At 40.5% G+C, this 16,732-nt stretch overlaps 1 protein-coding gene across 2 annotated transcripts; it reads right to left on the bottom strand.

Annotated features, from left to right (window-relative positions):
• Positions 1-3,966: 3,966 nt before the first annotated feature.
• Positions 3,967-11,437, bottom strand: LOC125973639 (endothelin receptor type B-like). Of its 2 annotated transcripts, none has more exons than XM_068651688.1 (8): positions 10,742-11,437; positions 10,222-10,630; positions 9,949-10,061; positions 8,322-8,514; positions 7,697-7,816; positions 7,477-7,607; positions 7,291-7,399; positions 3,967-4,629 (listed from the first exon to the last, which is right to left on the bottom strand). In XM_068651688.1, the coding sequence occupies exons 2-8, from the start codon at positions 10,582-10,584 to the stop codon at positions 4,522-4,524; spliced, it is 1,137 nt and encodes a 378-aa protein (XP_068507789.1). In that variant the 5' UTR covers positions 10,585-10,630; positions 10,742-11,437; the 3' UTR covers positions 3,967-4,521. The 2 variants fall into 2 exon arrangements, with proteins under 2 accessions (XP_068507789.1, XP_049583997.1); XM_049728040.2 differs by having other exon boundaries at positions 7,477-7,610.
• Positions 11,438-16,732: the final 5,295 nt, after the last annotated feature.

The following is a 16,732-nucleotide window of genomic DNA, read 5'->3' on the forward strand; positions in this document are numbered from 1 at the left end:
AGTGAAGACAAAAAAGCCCGCGGGCTGATTCCCCTGATAACAAAATGAATATTTTATCTCATCTCCATCTCATTTGCACCACATTATTAAATACAACTCCCCGTTTTTTAATTAATTGATAGAACAGATCAAACACAGGTTTACACTTTGATTTTTATAGAGAATCATTTTTCCACCAACAACCATTTTAATCTTACTATAGGAAAACTATCATACGACGCGTGGCGCAAATTAATAACTGTCAGCACACTTGAAATGCTTGTCGCGCTTTTGCGTGAGCCGTTTCAGTGATGAGTTCTTTTACCTGACACCCCACTGATTAATTAATTTCACACTGTTTAATTAAATCCACAGTCTGGGCAGCACCGTAGGGGAGCCTCCAGATTACCAGAGGGGGTTTGAGACGGCTGCACCCTCCCTGCGGCGGTGTGCTGACGTCATCATGCGCCATCATGGTGTCACTGTCACTTGGACCTCATCTGTCTGCATTTACATTAGCAGATGCAAAGTTTGACACCACTTGACATTGTTTAGCATATGACACAAGGACTGCTGTTGTGGTGTATCAATAATCTTGATGTTAGCTCCAAGCGTAACCTGCTGAGAATATCCGCTACGGTATGTGTGAGATTGATGCATATGACTGGCTAGTTTATCATTATTTTCCAGACTATAAGTCGCTCTGGAGTATAAGTCGCACCAGCCATAAAGTGCATAATAAAGATCGGAGTATAAATCGCATTTTGGGGGGAAATGTATCTGATACAATTCTACACAAAGAACAGACATGTCATCTTGAAAGGCAATTTAAAATAAAAATAGAATAGGCAACAACAGGCTGAAGGTACCGTATGCTAACATTACATAAACACATAGTAAACAGGCCTAGAGCGCCCACCAACAGCTTCATTCTCCAGTCTGTTAGGATCCTGAACTCTCTTCCCCCTTCTGCGTAGCGTCCTGTACTTATTTATTGTGTTATTTTTTTATTTATTATTTATTCATCACTCTTATTTACTCATTGTTTGTGCCTTCTTGTTTTATTTTCTTGTGTTGTTTACTTATATGTACATTGTGAACTATGTCTTTTCACCGTGGGATAGCGGGAACGTAATTTCGATCTCTTTGTGTGTCTTGGCATGTGAAGAAATTGACAATAAAGCAGATTTTGACTTTGACTCATGTGGTTTAGTGTGAAAATGTGAAATGATATAATGTGTTAATAATGTCACACATAAGTTGCTCCTGAGTATAAGTTGCACTCCCGACCAAACTATGGGGAAAAAAATGCGACTTATAGTCCGGAAAATACGGTAATTGAGTGTTTTTAATGCAAATGATACAGTTAGCGGCTCACAATAGCCAAAGGTAAATAGTGGGCTCTCTTAAGATCAGAAGTTATCTGTTCCTATGTATTTTGTTATTAAAAACTCAACAGTAATTATTTATCTTAGTAAACAACCATCAGTTGAGATTGTGTGACCCCATGGCCTGAATTCAACAGTCAATAACCCTTTCGAAACTTGAACATTGTCAATATTTGGCTGTTACAAAGTTATGTAAATGAGCAAAAAACACAAAAAGACCCCTGGGTTACCCCCTTTCCAAAACGAATATGCGGTCATACAAAAGGGTACCGGAATACTTACTCATTAGTCGATGTTTTATTCTCAGAAAACAAAATCTCTGTTGTTTGATGTGTGTTTTGCTATCTGTTTCCCAATCTGTGATTGACAGATAAGCTTGTAAAACAATCCATCATTGTTCGGTGGAGCAGACTGACATCAGAGTAAACGAAACAATAGAAGTTGCTATTGTGCCCGCCATTGTTGTTGAGTCAAAAGCTCAAAGTCGCACTGATGTCGCCGCATGTTTTGTAGAAAGCAACCAGGGTTGCGCCTTTTTTGCGGCGCAGCGGGAAAATCGTGTGTGGGGGCATCAATGCGCGACGTACTCTCTCTGTTCTCTTGAAACATATTTTTGGAACATATTTTTGGATCTCTAATCACAAACAATAACAGAAGATGCTTTCATTTGGCACCGACGGGGGACGGTTTGGAAGGCTCAATTACACATTTAGATGGTGCGCATCCATTCTCGTTTCTTGATTCATCATATTAATGAGAATCAAACGGAATTCATGCAGCAAAGATAATCAAGTTTTTATTAATTGTTAATGATTGGTTAAACATGGGCAGCATGGTGCACACCTGGTTACCTTGTCTGCCTCAAAGTTTGAGAAACAGATTGGTGCATTTGCTGTAAAGTTAGACAGTAAAAGTAAATTGGCATATTGATGTTTGAAACACAATCAGTCTGGGAGTACATTTAAATACCAATTTGGTCATGGATCAAATTCAAATCTCAAGTCACTATTCCGCCGTATAGAGAAGTGATAAACGTGAAATGGTAAAAGCAACTTCCCTGCCTCTTGTAGTTATTAGCGATCACACATTAGTCCAGCTAGCAACGCAACCTTGAAAAACTCCCAGTCCCCACGCACAATAACAATGTCAAATGGCGGTTTTTCTTTTTGGTCTGTTTTTTTGTGCAAGGCAACATGTGTTTTGGCGTGAGTACCCTAGAGTTCACACCACTTGCCCTGGGCAAGGCCCGTGACTCACTCGCAGCCATTATACCAAATCGGCGCAAGTGTCAATCGCGTATGATACGCCGCTCGCTCTCTAATCACTCCTTTGGCCGTCACGTTAACATGGCAGCCATCATCGTGAATCTCATCACACCTTCCTGACACTTACGTGAATATTGTAAGGGCCCGTCGGGGACATCATTCAGGGTTACCTCTCTCTCTCTCACACACACACACACACAACAAAATCACGCCAACACGGTGCAGGTTTTTTTTTCCACACATACGAAGCTAAAACACTCATACAATTCACACTACTGAAATTTTTGCGCTTATATTCACTACTGAAACATTCTCACACACACTACTGAGATTTTTTTTTTCCGATTGAGAGCATTTCAGTAGTGTGTGAGGAAAGGTAATCCTGAATTAAGTCCCTGACGGCCCCTAATACGTTGTTGTGCTGCACGAGTCGTCGGCGTCTCCGCCCGCCTCGCGATGACTGATTGATGGCGTCTTATTTTTAATGCATTGTTAAATGTGTAATGCTGGGAGACATTTTATGAAAGACCTGCGAATGGAAAGGGGAAGGAAGAGCGCAGATGACAGAATGAGGTCAGGAGCAGAGATGGATGTGTGCGAGGGGGGGTGAGGGGGGCGGTGAGGGGCTAGACGGCAGCACCTGATAGGTCTCGCTGTCACAGGACGAGGTGAGCGCAAATAAGAGCGTTAATGCTGTGTCAGTCAGTTGCCACGCCAATTAAAAGTTGAACCGGTTGAAAAAGGTTCTCGCATTCCGCCGGTGTGCTCGCCAGGCGTCCACAAAAGGGAAGGCGAATTAAATTGCTGATTCTAATCGCGCTGTGTTTTCTGTTATTGTTTGGCCTTTATTGTATCAACACTGCAAAATGCTCTCATTTATCCTCCCTGGCGCAGCTGACATTTTTCCTGAATGCTCGGTCTTTGCATTTAGAGCGGTATTGGCAAACTCTCAGGGAGGAAAGCAAGTAAACGATTGACTTTGGATGGTGTCTGAAAGAAAGAAAACTCAGGAACCTGAGGACAAATGATGAATTCGCATAATTTTTTTTTCTGCAAAAAGAAAAAACTCTTTTCTTGTGATATTCCAACATCATTTTTTTCTTGGATGATGACACTGCAGAATACAATGATTGTGCTGTAAAATGAGACCACAAAAATGGCAGACGAGAACTCTTGAACTTTATCTGTAGTTAATTAGAGGCGCTTTAAATGCCGACAGGTGAGTGGTGACTTGAGTGTGTAATTGGTTATTTCTCAATGCAGCCACATCATTACTTCTACGAGGGTGTTCACACTTGTGCAACCACATTATTTCTGTCATTTTTTTCCCTCCCCTCATTAAAAGATTTTTTTTTTTTTCCCCCCAAATGAGTTGTACAGTATGGTTCACATTCATGGTGAGGAAAAACTTGAAATGATTTACCTCGGTCTTATGTTTTTAATCACAAAAACAAAATTATATACAGCAAATTTTAAAAATCCGAACCATTCTTTCTTCATAACAATTTGATTCTTGTCATATGAAAATTAATTTTTCTTACATTATGACCGATACCATTATTACAACCATTCTTTCAAATTGTTCCTTTTTTTCTAAATTTAAGATATTTTTCACATTTTTAATTTAACAGTTGCAAACACTTACAAATCTTTTTACATAGTTCACTTGTATTCTTATAATAAATTTTGACTTTATTGTCCAACTTGGACCTGAACAAATTTTAATGGTCTCTGATGGTATCAAGATGGCCCAGACAGTGAGCAATAGCGTTGCAACCACACTGTAAAATATTATTTAATTACTACTGTATTCTTAAAGGAGCATGAGAGTAAATACAGTGTTTACTTGGAGTGTCTTATGTGAGTTGTTGCCCCAGGTAGGTGTCCTCTCAGCCAGGCAAGCAGCCTCTCTGCTTACAGGTTTGATCTGACAGTTTATTGCGCCGGTCATCACAAGGAACTTTGTCCAGAGGTGGACGCCGACTGCAAAGGCACACCTGGAGAACCACACACACATCAACAATGAGGGCTTTAAACTTGCACAAACACCACTGTGGAGGAACATTTAGATCCCGAGGCGTTCCCAGGGCAACCGGAGACATGATCTCTCCAGCTTGTTGTCCTTCAGGGGGGACAAGCCTTAATAACCTCACCAAGGAGGAAGCATCCTAACCAAATGCCCGAGCCACCTCTTCTCACCAATCACCCAAGGAGATAGCATGGGCACATCAATTATTTCACACAAGCTAATAAACGTGTCCACTTTTTTAATTGGAAATGCCTTGTTGAGATACAACTTCATCTCCACAAAAAAAAAATCAAGTACTATAGAAAATGACATCCACACATTTTGAATAGCAAACATCCAATGTAAAAAGTCGCTCCTGAGCACTAGGCCACATTGCATAAATTGTCTTCTCTTTTGATAGAATCTTCTCGCATGTCTTATCCTTCCCTGACAGGCTTCTGCATCAATTGCCAGACAACCTGCATTCAGTGCATCCAGCAGGGACATCTCCCAGTAAGCCGGTGATCAAACACCTTCCATCTCAACAGCGTTGTCATAATGGGACTGCGCTTCTAACCATTCATTCACAAGGTAGAAGAAGAAGAAATTGTTCCAAATGATGACATAACAAGTCATGCCAGGCCCCAACAGCCTCATCATTGCAGGTGGAAATTGGCTTGTGCAGCAGTGAATGGAGCAAGGTTGATGAGGTGTTGAAGGGACCAATGTTAGGGATGCAGCAGAGGACTCCATTGTTGGAGATGGCAGCACACGTGGTGATATTTGGCAGCCTCCCCCCCCAATGTTAACATATGGTTGATTACACAGCCAACAATTGTGGTCATCGGAAATCTGTGGACTGGGATGTCTGCCTACGCCGTTTGATTCACCACACGTTCTCCATGCTCTTCCTCTCAAATTTGTCTTTTTGCTATCTATGTGTGCAATCTACCTTCGTTTCATATGTTCAGTGTAAAAACAGTGACACTGGATGTGTGTCACTTGCATATATTGAATATAAGCGTTAAATTAAAAGATCTGCAATGCAAATCTAGCTTGTAATTTGCAATTTGCACTTCTCGCTGAGATGTACTTCTGATGTACACCTAATGTTGAGAGTATATCAAATTTAATAAGACCCTGTATGGAAATTGTAGGCTGCTAGTGGTCACAAGTAGGAAGAGAAGCCGCTAAAGTGTATTGCAACGTGTGAATTTGTTCTCTTTCCTTTTTTTTCTGTTTTAAACGATATAAAATAAAAGCTTTTAAAATACGTCCCTTGAAAATTGCTGTGAGGCTATCTGCTGATGTGTTTTTTTTCTCATCTTTCCTCTCACAATGCTTTTCCGGACCATTTTCACTTATTGCACCCTTGGGTGCTTGCTCACTGCAGTCTGCAGTCCATTTTATGGACATGACTCGATGTGTACGAACTGAGAGGAGGAATGTACACTCACCGGCCACTACTTCAAGCACGTCTCTAACGAGAGTCAGTACAACACGAAGGATGTATGAAGCTCATGCACAGGTGTAGGGTTGCACCACAAATGTGTTTGTGTTATTTCTCCGCACCTTATTCAGGGCAAAATTTTAGATCTGGCTCTCGGGGGTGATACAGTGCAGTCCAACACCACTGCAAAAGCGCAATCGTAAACATCCATAAATCATATATCAAATAAAGGCAAAAGGCGACAAGAGTTCACACTGGATTTACGATCCAAAGTGTTGCCTTTACATTTTCAATGCACATTTAATGCTTGCCGGACTTCTTTGTGCAAAAAGGAGGATAAATCAAAAGCAGCGTTATATCACGGCGGAGTAAAAAAGACCTTATAAATCCGATCTAACCAAAGATCCAAACAATAAAGCACACAGTTCAACAAAAACAGGGCTGACACTGAATGACAGCAAAAAAACCTGAGAATTTATGTTCCCTAGCAACAAATGTTTTTCTTTCATGATGCTGACAAACACTAAATGTTTCTTTCAAATGCTCAGATAAGTCTTGGTTCCATTAAAAAAATTTAATTACTGCAAAAATGGTTGCAAGTTGCAGGGGTAATTTTCCAAGCAGGATAAATCTGCCATTTGTTTATGATCAAAATCATAATATTCTATAATCGAGAAAAATAAAGTTGCAGTTAAAAATATGAACTCTGAAAATCCTGTTACTTTAGAAGCCTCATAATATGAAAATAAAGTTGGAATTTCAATCTAAATAGGACACGACAGAAATACCTTTATGAGCATAGACTATATTATATTACAGAAATAATATAATTATACCTCCACAAATATTTAATGTGATAAAGTCGCCAGTTCACAAGAACGTTTTGGTACTATGAACATAAAATACAGATAGAAGGGAGAACATCATATTTTTACAAAGATGAAGATGAAACACACAAGGATGACCTTGTGGTGGGCGGTGTGGTCATAATACAGCATTATTTAGATGAATCCATACACAGAAAATAAGGCTGCAAGAAAAGAGCAGCAAGTTACTGAAATAACAAAATGAATCTAACCGTATGTGCTGTACCATATTTTCTATTGTTTTTCTCCAGTGTAGAAAAAGCGAGTTGAGTTCTACTACAAAGAAAGAAGTCCATTGAGTCACGTCATTTGGATGAAGCAGATAATATCTCACCTTGAAACAGCTTTTAAATCTTTCGCTTCCAAAGTACAAGGCCACGGGGTTGATGCATGAGTTGAGGGACGCCAGATTGATGCCAACGTAATCCAGCACAAGAAAGACACTAGAAGAGTGGAAATTCAGAGTCGAGTATTGCCAATGATTTCTACAGAAGATGTTGCCTCATATAATCCAACTCACTTTAGGAGCCGGCACCTGTTTGGATCGTTTACATCGTATACGGTTGCCATCAAGATTTTGCTGAGGTAGAGTGGACACCAACAGACAGCAAACACAAGCACCAAGTAGAATAGACTCTTTGATTCTCCTTGCTTCTGAAAATACAACACTGTTATCAATAACGGGTCAGGTTGAAAATCAGAAAAGATGAGTAGGCCTGCTTGGTGTCGCCATGTATTACTGTTTTGTCTTTGTTCTTCAGCACAGTCCAGGCGGTTAGCACATAGAAGATGACAGTCCAAGCCAGGGGCATGCAGAAGTAGAAGCTGAAGAGCCACCAGTGCTTAACAACTTTATACGACTGCTCGGCAAACAAGACACAAGCAGGAAATTATTGTCACAGGGACCATAAATCATATTTTTTTCATATATGTAATCATTTATAATATTGCTAATATAATACAAGCTAGGACACCATATATTACAATTTGTGCTAACTTTGCTGCTCACATTCACAGGTGTTGTTTGATGGAGTACCGTATTTTCCGGACTATAAGGCGCACCTAAAAACTTAAAAATTTCTCAAATGCCGACAGTGCGCCTTATAGTCCGGAAAATACGGTAAATGTATTTACGAAAAAAACATCTAAAACTAATAAACTAATACAAACCTGACACACCCGCTCCAATTAAATCAAACTGAATGTAAATAACATGCTGACTACTAATACTATTTACAATATACCTGCTGTGAAAGCAGTCATTAAAAGAACAAAGTAGGTTGTTTTGCAACCTACTGTATGACATCAATGGCTTAGGAAGTCACATCAAAGGTAGGTTGTTACTGGCGGATTGCATCAGGTCACCTGCATAAATGCTGTGGTCTGCACCGGATGGAGCAGACAAATCCTCAGATGTCGCTCTTTGTAGTCGGCATTTATCACGCTGAAGCCAACAAGTTCAGGTATGGCCAGCGTAATGGAGACGAGCCATATGAGAGACGTCCAAACGCACATTCGGGTTCCTTTGAGCCGTTGCCGAGATACGATGGCGAGGTACCTACAACACGCATTTTTTTTTTTTTTTACAGTTTTCGAAGGGTAAACATGATAATACATTTGGTGACATCTTGAAATTTGTTCCAACCCCCATAATTGCGCAATTTGGAGTTCAACCAACATTTTCATAAAGAATATGCACTTTAGTAGACCTTGTTACATTATTGTTGGAGTACACCACATTGGTAACATTTCTTTTGAAAACCAGCGTCACTAAATGAATGAGCATAATTTAATTCGTTTAAAATGCAATGCAATTCCAATTCAATCTCAAGACACAATAGCACATGAATACTAAAAAGAATACGAATTTTAATGGATGGCAGCACTCACAATTTTTTTCTCTCTATTATTTGCTGAAAGATTCACATATTCGCAGTTTTTTTCTCAGACTAATACAAAAATATTGCTTGGGCACAATTTGGTGGGGTCTTGAGGCCAAGAAATGACCTTGAAATGAGGGGAGGAGCTTAATTTGTCTCGAAGGAAAAAAAGTGCTTTGTTGCGATGTTGTGGCAGCTTCAGTACAGGCAATTAAGAAACCTTTGTAAGTGGGCATCAATTATTCACAGATATTTTACTATTTACAGCGGGTTTGGTCCCTATCCCCCACTAATAATAAAATGGAGTTTACTGTATTGAGACAGGAAATAAAATTGAATATGTGAACATAAAATGATTAAATTATTTGATTTGAATATCAAACCAAACCATGTATTGTTTTCTTTTTTCATAAATGATACAGCCTTTGCTATAAAACAATCTAATGATTTTCCTTCCCTTTTTTCCTAAGCTGCAAGAAATTCTTTTTCAGCGCTTCTTAAAACCAGTTTGGTGAGTCGTTTTTTTGACATTGAAGGCCTGAGATATGTTTTATTAGTTTCAGTGTTGAAAATGACCTTTCACAACTTGCCACTGAAAAGAAATTAAATGTGGTTTATTCGTCTGCAACAGTGCTTGCTGTCTATTCACCTCATATGTTCTATGCACCCCACTTGTCGAAACAGGGCATCCTGATTAAAATTGTGTTGTGTGGAATATGAATTAAGTGTTGTTTTCATCCATCTCAGGAGGGGGCCATTTTGCCATCACAGTGCCCCACGTAAAATTTGGACAACCCTCCATTTTTGCAGTCCACTGCTTGTATTACAACTTGGCGCAACCGGATAAGAAGTCTATTTTAAAATACGCTTTAATGAAAATTAACTTGATTTTTTTTCTCTAAATTAAGTGACAAAATAAACTTTAAATAAAACGTTTTTTAAATCCAAATTTCTATCAACCCTGACAATTGTCATCTATTTACCTGTCAACGCTTGCTTTAATAAAAATGAAATTGGATTTAATTTTTTTTTTTAATTAAGCGACAAACTTTAAATTAAAATTAGTTTTTTTTAAATCAGAATTTGTCTGACTGCAATTGTCATCTCTTTACCTGTCAACACTCAGAGAACACAGACTCAACACGATAACACCAACTGAAGTTTTCTGCATGAAGGGTACGAGCTTGCACAGCACAGAACCAAAGGGCCAATCTTTCGCTGTGAGCTACATGTGAGAGAAAGAAAACAACAACACAAAATGTGTTCGCTGTAATAACAATCAATTTAAGATAAGCCTGAAATGAACAGAACGTGTGTGAAGAGGGCCGATAAGGCCTCGCATAACGTTGGCCTTGTAATTACATGTTGTGAGGCAAATAACTCACCCTGTAGGTGTTGACTGGGACGTCTACCACAATGTGGAGGAGGTCTCCTAAAGCCAGACTTGCAATCAGGACGTCAGCCCCGCTCTTCATGCATTTGTTGCTATGAATGATCTTCAGGAGTATGGAATTTCCCACAAGTCCCAGCACAAAAAACACTACAGCAACCGCTGTCAAGAGATACTTGAAGCTATCCGGGATTTCGGCCGAGCGGGCGCACATAGGCAGGGGCCTCGCAGAGATGTTGGCTCTGTACTTGTCCATCCCAGAGAGTTGTGCACCGGCGACTGGCTGGGAATCCTGATCGTCGGCCTCGCTGCTAATGAGAACATTTCCAAGACAAAGAAGCAGAGCGACGGCCCACATTGTCTGCGGTCTCTTCAAAAATGGCCCTCGGATGCGTTTGCCAGCACTGATTTAGGAACGAGAGTAATTAGCATCAGAGCTGCCTCAGAGTTTGGCAGTAAAGTCACTCGATACAGTGATCAAAAGGCAAATTGTAAAACGAATCGTTCCAGCTTACCTTTTGATCAGAAATGCCGTGTAGTTCGGCTACTAGCAACGTCGCCTTGTGTGCGCCTGCAGTAAATACCGCAGCTTGGCCATTGGAAGGTTTTATAGACGAAGAAGCCGTCGTGGCCGTTATTCATCGGTGCTGTCAGTGGTGACTGTAATTACCACCTATGATGCATCACCTTCAATAAAAGGACGCCGTTGAAGTGTCTGTTGTTAAGAGTGAGATCATGTTATGGCTTTCTGCAGGTGTGCTGTGCTACAGCGGTAAAATGACTCAATCTTAAAATAAAAAAAAGAGCAGCATCTCTCACGGCAACAACATCATGGCATCTTACGAAAACACAGTCATCTGCCAACCACATCTTCCGCAAGTGTTCGGAAATACAGAACCTGTGAACGGAGGGTGTGTTCACACTTCGCAGGGTCATTTTCTTTGTTTTCTTCCAAGCGTAATTTAGACTTTCTTTCATAGCATAGCATTCTATAAGGGGTTCTTGGTTCACGAGGTTCATACCGTATTTTCCGCACTATAAGGCGCACCGGATTATAAGGCGCACCTTCAATGAATGGCCCATTTTAAAACTTTGTCCATATATAAGGCGCACCGGATTATAAGGCGCATAGAATAAATAACTCAACGTTGCTCAAACGTTAATGCAGTCACAATATAGTAACACTCGAAATAGTGAAAACAATAACAATATATCAACGTTGCTCAAACGTTAATAGCACACAACACACAAAATAAATACGTAGAGCTTACTTTAATAAATTAGTCCTCATCCATGAATCCATATTGGTCCATATATAAAGCGCACCGGATTATAAGGCGCACTGTCGGAGGTTTTTAGGTGCGCCTTATAGTGCGGAAAATACGGTACATAATGTAAGTATACGTGGTTGAGCCGCACAGGAGCTGTTTTTCCATCTGATTGTATAATATTTGTAGCTTAAACGTGCATTTTGTATAAACAAATTTAAGGCAATTCCAAATCATAATCATCTTTGAGGTGAATGAAACCAATTTAACGTAGGTGGCCGAGATAAGATTTATTAGAACGTCTTTGGTTGGAGGCGGTAATTAAAATGTCAATTAGGATTGTTTTGAGTTCAACACAAAGATCCATGTTAGACACGATGCCAAAATCAATGTGTTGAAGACTTAAATGCATCATTTTATTTACTGCTACTTGAAATTAGCTGCGCATAAATCAGCGGAAACTTTCAAACTATACAATCCTTATGTAAAGCAAAAATACTATACATCAGGGTTATAAAACCTTTTGGCTGGATTAACTTATATATTTATGTTATTTGATTCACGTCAGGTTTAAAATCACAAAATGAAAAGTGAAAGAGTTAGAATATCGCAATAGCACACATTTTAAAGCTAATAATTTAGCCAGTCTGCACACTGTGAACATCTATTGTGATGCGTATCTTATTTTGTAAAGATAGTTGCGACAGCTTTTGTATTGGATGGCATTGGATGATGCAGATGTCGCTAATGTTTTGGCTGATCCTATAAACTGTTGGTGACGAAATCACCGGTCTGTGGAGTGATGTTAAAATGTACATGACCAACACCCCCAGCCCGCCCCGGTCTACTACCGCTTACCGGTTGAATTGTTGTAGCGGAGTATATTTTCGGTTAGCAAATACCGCGGTCATATATCAGCACCCACAAACCCTCATGATGTTTTTTTTTTTGACACAACTTTTGTATTAGATGTCATTGGATTGTGGCGGTGTCGCTAATGTTGTGGTGGGCAAGTGCACAGAAGGTTTCTGGCTGTGCCATGGCAGACCAGCTACAGCGCCCGGAGGTACAATAGACACGCAGTGAACAGAAACATTCCTTTGTTAATTGCATCCCGTCTCCCTTTTGAAAACTCCTACTTGTACTCGGCTGGCGAAGAATGACCTTGGCAAGGAAGGTATTGGCGCAGTTCCACAAAAACAAGCGATTAAGGCAGAAGAATTGCTTGAGATGAGTGCGCGAGCATATGACGAGTGTTCTCGGTTAGGCGGCTGACATACAATGTTATTGCGAGTGTTTCTCTATATAGGTCACTGGAGAGAGCCAAGACACTTCACGGCCTATAAAAAAAAAGTGAAAAGAAACAAAGCTGCGAGGAACATTTTCCTGTCCGTAAGAGTAATAAAGAAGAATAAAGCAATCCCCTGTGATTTCACATTAAGCTTTTAAAGTGTTTTTATCATTGACCTGAATAGTTCCGTTTAAATCTCTTGTTTGTGTTTTAAGCACATTTATGATGTGGCCCGCATGGACCTAAAGAGCTTGTTTGCCATTCAAAATGAGTAGAAGGGAATATGTCCATGCACTTGTCTTTGACTCTCATTAATGTCGCCAGTTCGAGTTGTCACGCTCAGTCGACTACAAAAACGTCCGGCGTTTACTGGGTCAGCGCTTCGGCTGATTGACGACATGATTTGTTTGCGTTGTTTAACATGTTCAAACGAGGCACAAACACGCTGTCTGTTCCCCGCCCCGCCCAGCATCGATGGAAGGAGAAAGAAGACGCACTTATCAGAGGCATTAAGCGTGACTGATTGAGTTAGAAAATTACACCAGTTTTTTTTTTTTTTTTTTTTTTTTTTCCAACGACACAAAATTGTGTGGACATGTCAATCGTAACACGGCGGATGAAAACGTCTCAAGGACTCTTGCCTGAAATTGAAGAGGAAAACGGACATTTTTGTTTGAAGCAGCAATCTTGGGCCAATTTCAGCACTCAAATTTTAAAGAACCTTTTGCAGGGCATTGATCCAAATGTGTATCTGAGACAGATATGTCACACTAAATTGCAAAGATTGTTTTTGGCCTTCCTAATCTAACATGGATGGAGCGTGGGGTCAACATTTAATCAGCATTTGTCTGTGTCTACATAAAACATGAGTCCCTTCCTTCATAGTAACGCCCAGGCATTTTTTGTTCTCCAAGAATAAAGCAAGAACATAGCCAAAGGATAAGGCAAAAGTTAAAACGCATGCGCTTGATCTTTTGATGCTGTCTGAAATGAGGTCTACAGAGTGGCACTGAAAACTTGTGTTGTGATGTCAAACTCCAAAAGGGGGTAACTTTTGGAATCCTCATCCCTTCTGTCAGTTCCAGTTCCACGGCCTTAATACATGTTTAAATATCACAACGCCCCCCTAAAGAATATATCACATTCAGCCGCATAAATTAATGCCCCTTCCCCACAATGTTTACTGCACATGCAAACACTGACAAGCAACAGAAGCAGCTGGCAGTCATTCATTTTCAATGAAAGCCTCAGCAAGCGTCCCGCAGCAACCACAGCAGAAGATGTGGGAAGAGATCGTCGCTGCATACATCAGTGTTGCTTTCTGTGTTGACAGTGCAAAGCAACGTGATCACGGCGTTCCTCGCTTTCTCCCTGATCTCTACAACTTACACCCTGTTTGTCAAGAGACATAAACCAAAATAACTCTGGAATAGTGTCAAAGGCAGAAAGGATGCCTGGAAAGTGATTGGACTGACACCTGAGCTGCTATCCCATTCAATACACTACCTGAAAAAAAATACAATCCCAGTCAAGGTCATTTTTTTTGGTGTGTATAGAACAGATGTGAAAAGTCATCAAAAGATGGGAAACCATCTGTCCAGGATACACAACTTTCAAGATAGTCCCATTTGTAATGAAACATTTTTAGATCAGCAAAAGCATTGAAACAGATTTATGGTTTTTAATCTTCGAAATGGACTTAAAATAGATGAAAGTGAATACAACTTATAATTTGTTGCAAATCCTTTGCTTGCAATAACTGCACCGAGGCTGTGTGAATCGGCCAACTTTTGCATTCCTCTTTTGTCATGTCTTTACATGCCTTTCATTATTTTGTTATCGCATTCCTGTCCCTTTTCGGCCATGAAAGTACATGCTCTATCGGGTTTAATTCTTCACATTAACTTGGGTTGTCTAAACATATCCGCGTTTATTTTCTGCTGAACTGCTTTATTGTTTTGTCTCTGCGGAATAGGCACTATAGACTCGGTAAGTCTAAACCGTTCCACGTCTTCCCGAGGTACGGTCGATAAAATGAATGCTCCATTGGGTTTAAATCTGAGAATTGACGGGAATTCTTACCTATTTGAGTTGTGGGTCATTATCTTATGGCATCATTTGCAAATTGGTTTAGCTGCATCTTCCGTTTCACCTTGAGTAGCCTTTCAGAGTATATTTTGCTGCTTCTGCCATGTGTTACATCACTGAAGATTAGTGAGGAAGTCTGAGAAGAAGGCGTGCAAGCCCACATTATCCCCACTAAGGTCCACAGATGAGCTTGTAAATTTGGGATAATGCACAGAGTCTTTTGCCAGACTTTAACCTTTTCATCACTTTGCCAAAGGTTAGCCTCAAAAGTCCATAAAACCTTCTCCTGAAAATTTTTTGGGGCAAATTCCAGCCCGTCTGTCCTATTCTTCTTACAAATATGTGTTATGCATCAAAGAATTTGTACTTTTGTGCATGAACATAAACTTTCACATTCTGGAAGTTCTTACTGATGTCACTAATGGTGTCTTTTAGGGTCTTTCTTTACAGCTCTCTAAAAAATGTCTGCTGTCAACGGCTGTTATTTTGCTTCTACAAATGTCTTTAAGCTATGTTGTTTTTGGTCCCTGTAACAAGGACCAGAAATTGTTCACGTTTACACGTTTGTCACGTAGGATTGAACTTTTCATTTGAACCCACATTAAAAAATAAATAGACAGCAATTGGTAACTTTTTCCTACAGTGTAAATCCAGCCACTAATTCCAAATATTTATTTAGCTGCAAGAGGTGGCTGCAATGCTTTGATAGGATGGAGCAATACAGAGGAAGTCCACTGTGGGGTTTTGCACCTGTCAGATAAAGACCTGCGGCTATTTTGACACGAGCCTCAAATCATGTATCGACTTTAAATTTGTCAACACTCCCAATAAAATCTCATCGCTACGTTCCTCTTCTCCACGAGGCATCGATACGTGGACGTGGAGGAGAGGGGGGATATTGCTGCTCATGTTTGATTGTGGTCTCGGCAGATTTAATGGACATACTGGATGGGAGATGTATTACCCCTCTGATTTGTCCGACCCGAACAGATTGGGAGTGGGTGGCGCAGCAGACCCCCCCTATCTCAGCTGTCGCACTTTGCCGTGTCATCACTTTTCAGTGTGTGAGGGCAACTCTTGCCTGCCCCCCTTTTGCCTCTCAGGACGAGCACATCTGCCACCTGCTTAATTATTTCTCTCTGTGGCCCAAAAAAGCAAAAGCAGATCAAAAGGGGAAACGACGCACGCGGCCAGCGTTCCCTGATTGCGTCTACGGTGTCACGTCTCATTTCCACAGCCCAAAACGCTCGCGTCGTCTGGAAATGGCAGCAAAGGCTTTTCTCATCTAACTGACTGTAAAAGCCCAAGTGTGTGCATGTCTGCGTGGGCTGCAGCGGTGATCGGGGACTCTCATTTCACAGAGTTGCAACCCAAATAAGAATCTCGCCTGCAGCTCTCTGTCAGCCGCCTCAAAGACAGCAATCTATCAGGAAATAACAGCCAACTCAAATGTAAAAATCAATTCATGAGAAAATAAGGAGGCCTGTGGTTGAGGGAAAGTTCATGGGCACGTGTGATCATGTTTCTGTGCATTCAGCCGCTCTGGCGGTGAATGAGCCAGACAAATGATAGGGGTTACTCTGGCAGGAGAAGAGAGATGGCGCTTGATAGAAAAGCTGATGTGAAGCCTCGCAAGCTGCCTACTGCACTTGAGATGACAGAAATGTAGATTCCATTTATAGGGAGAAAATATATTTATTGATTGTGCTATCTTGCAGGGAAGTTTACGCTTGTCATATACGCAGGCAACCAGATGAACCCCTTGCATTTCTTGAAATTCATGCTTCAGTCAGCTATTTTGGTTTTTGTTTCTCTTTTTGGGAACATGTCCTCCATCACTTGCTTTAAAACTCACATAG

The sequence above is a fragment of the Syngnathus scovelli genome, chromosome 8 (assembly GCF_024217435.2).
Source record: "Syngnathus scovelli strain Florida chromosome 8, RoL_Ssco_1.2, whole genome shotgun sequence".
In the NCBI taxonomy this organism is placed as follows: domain Eukaryota; kingdom Metazoa; phylum Chordata; class Actinopteri; order Syngnathiformes; family Syngnathidae; genus Syngnathus; species Syngnathus scovelli.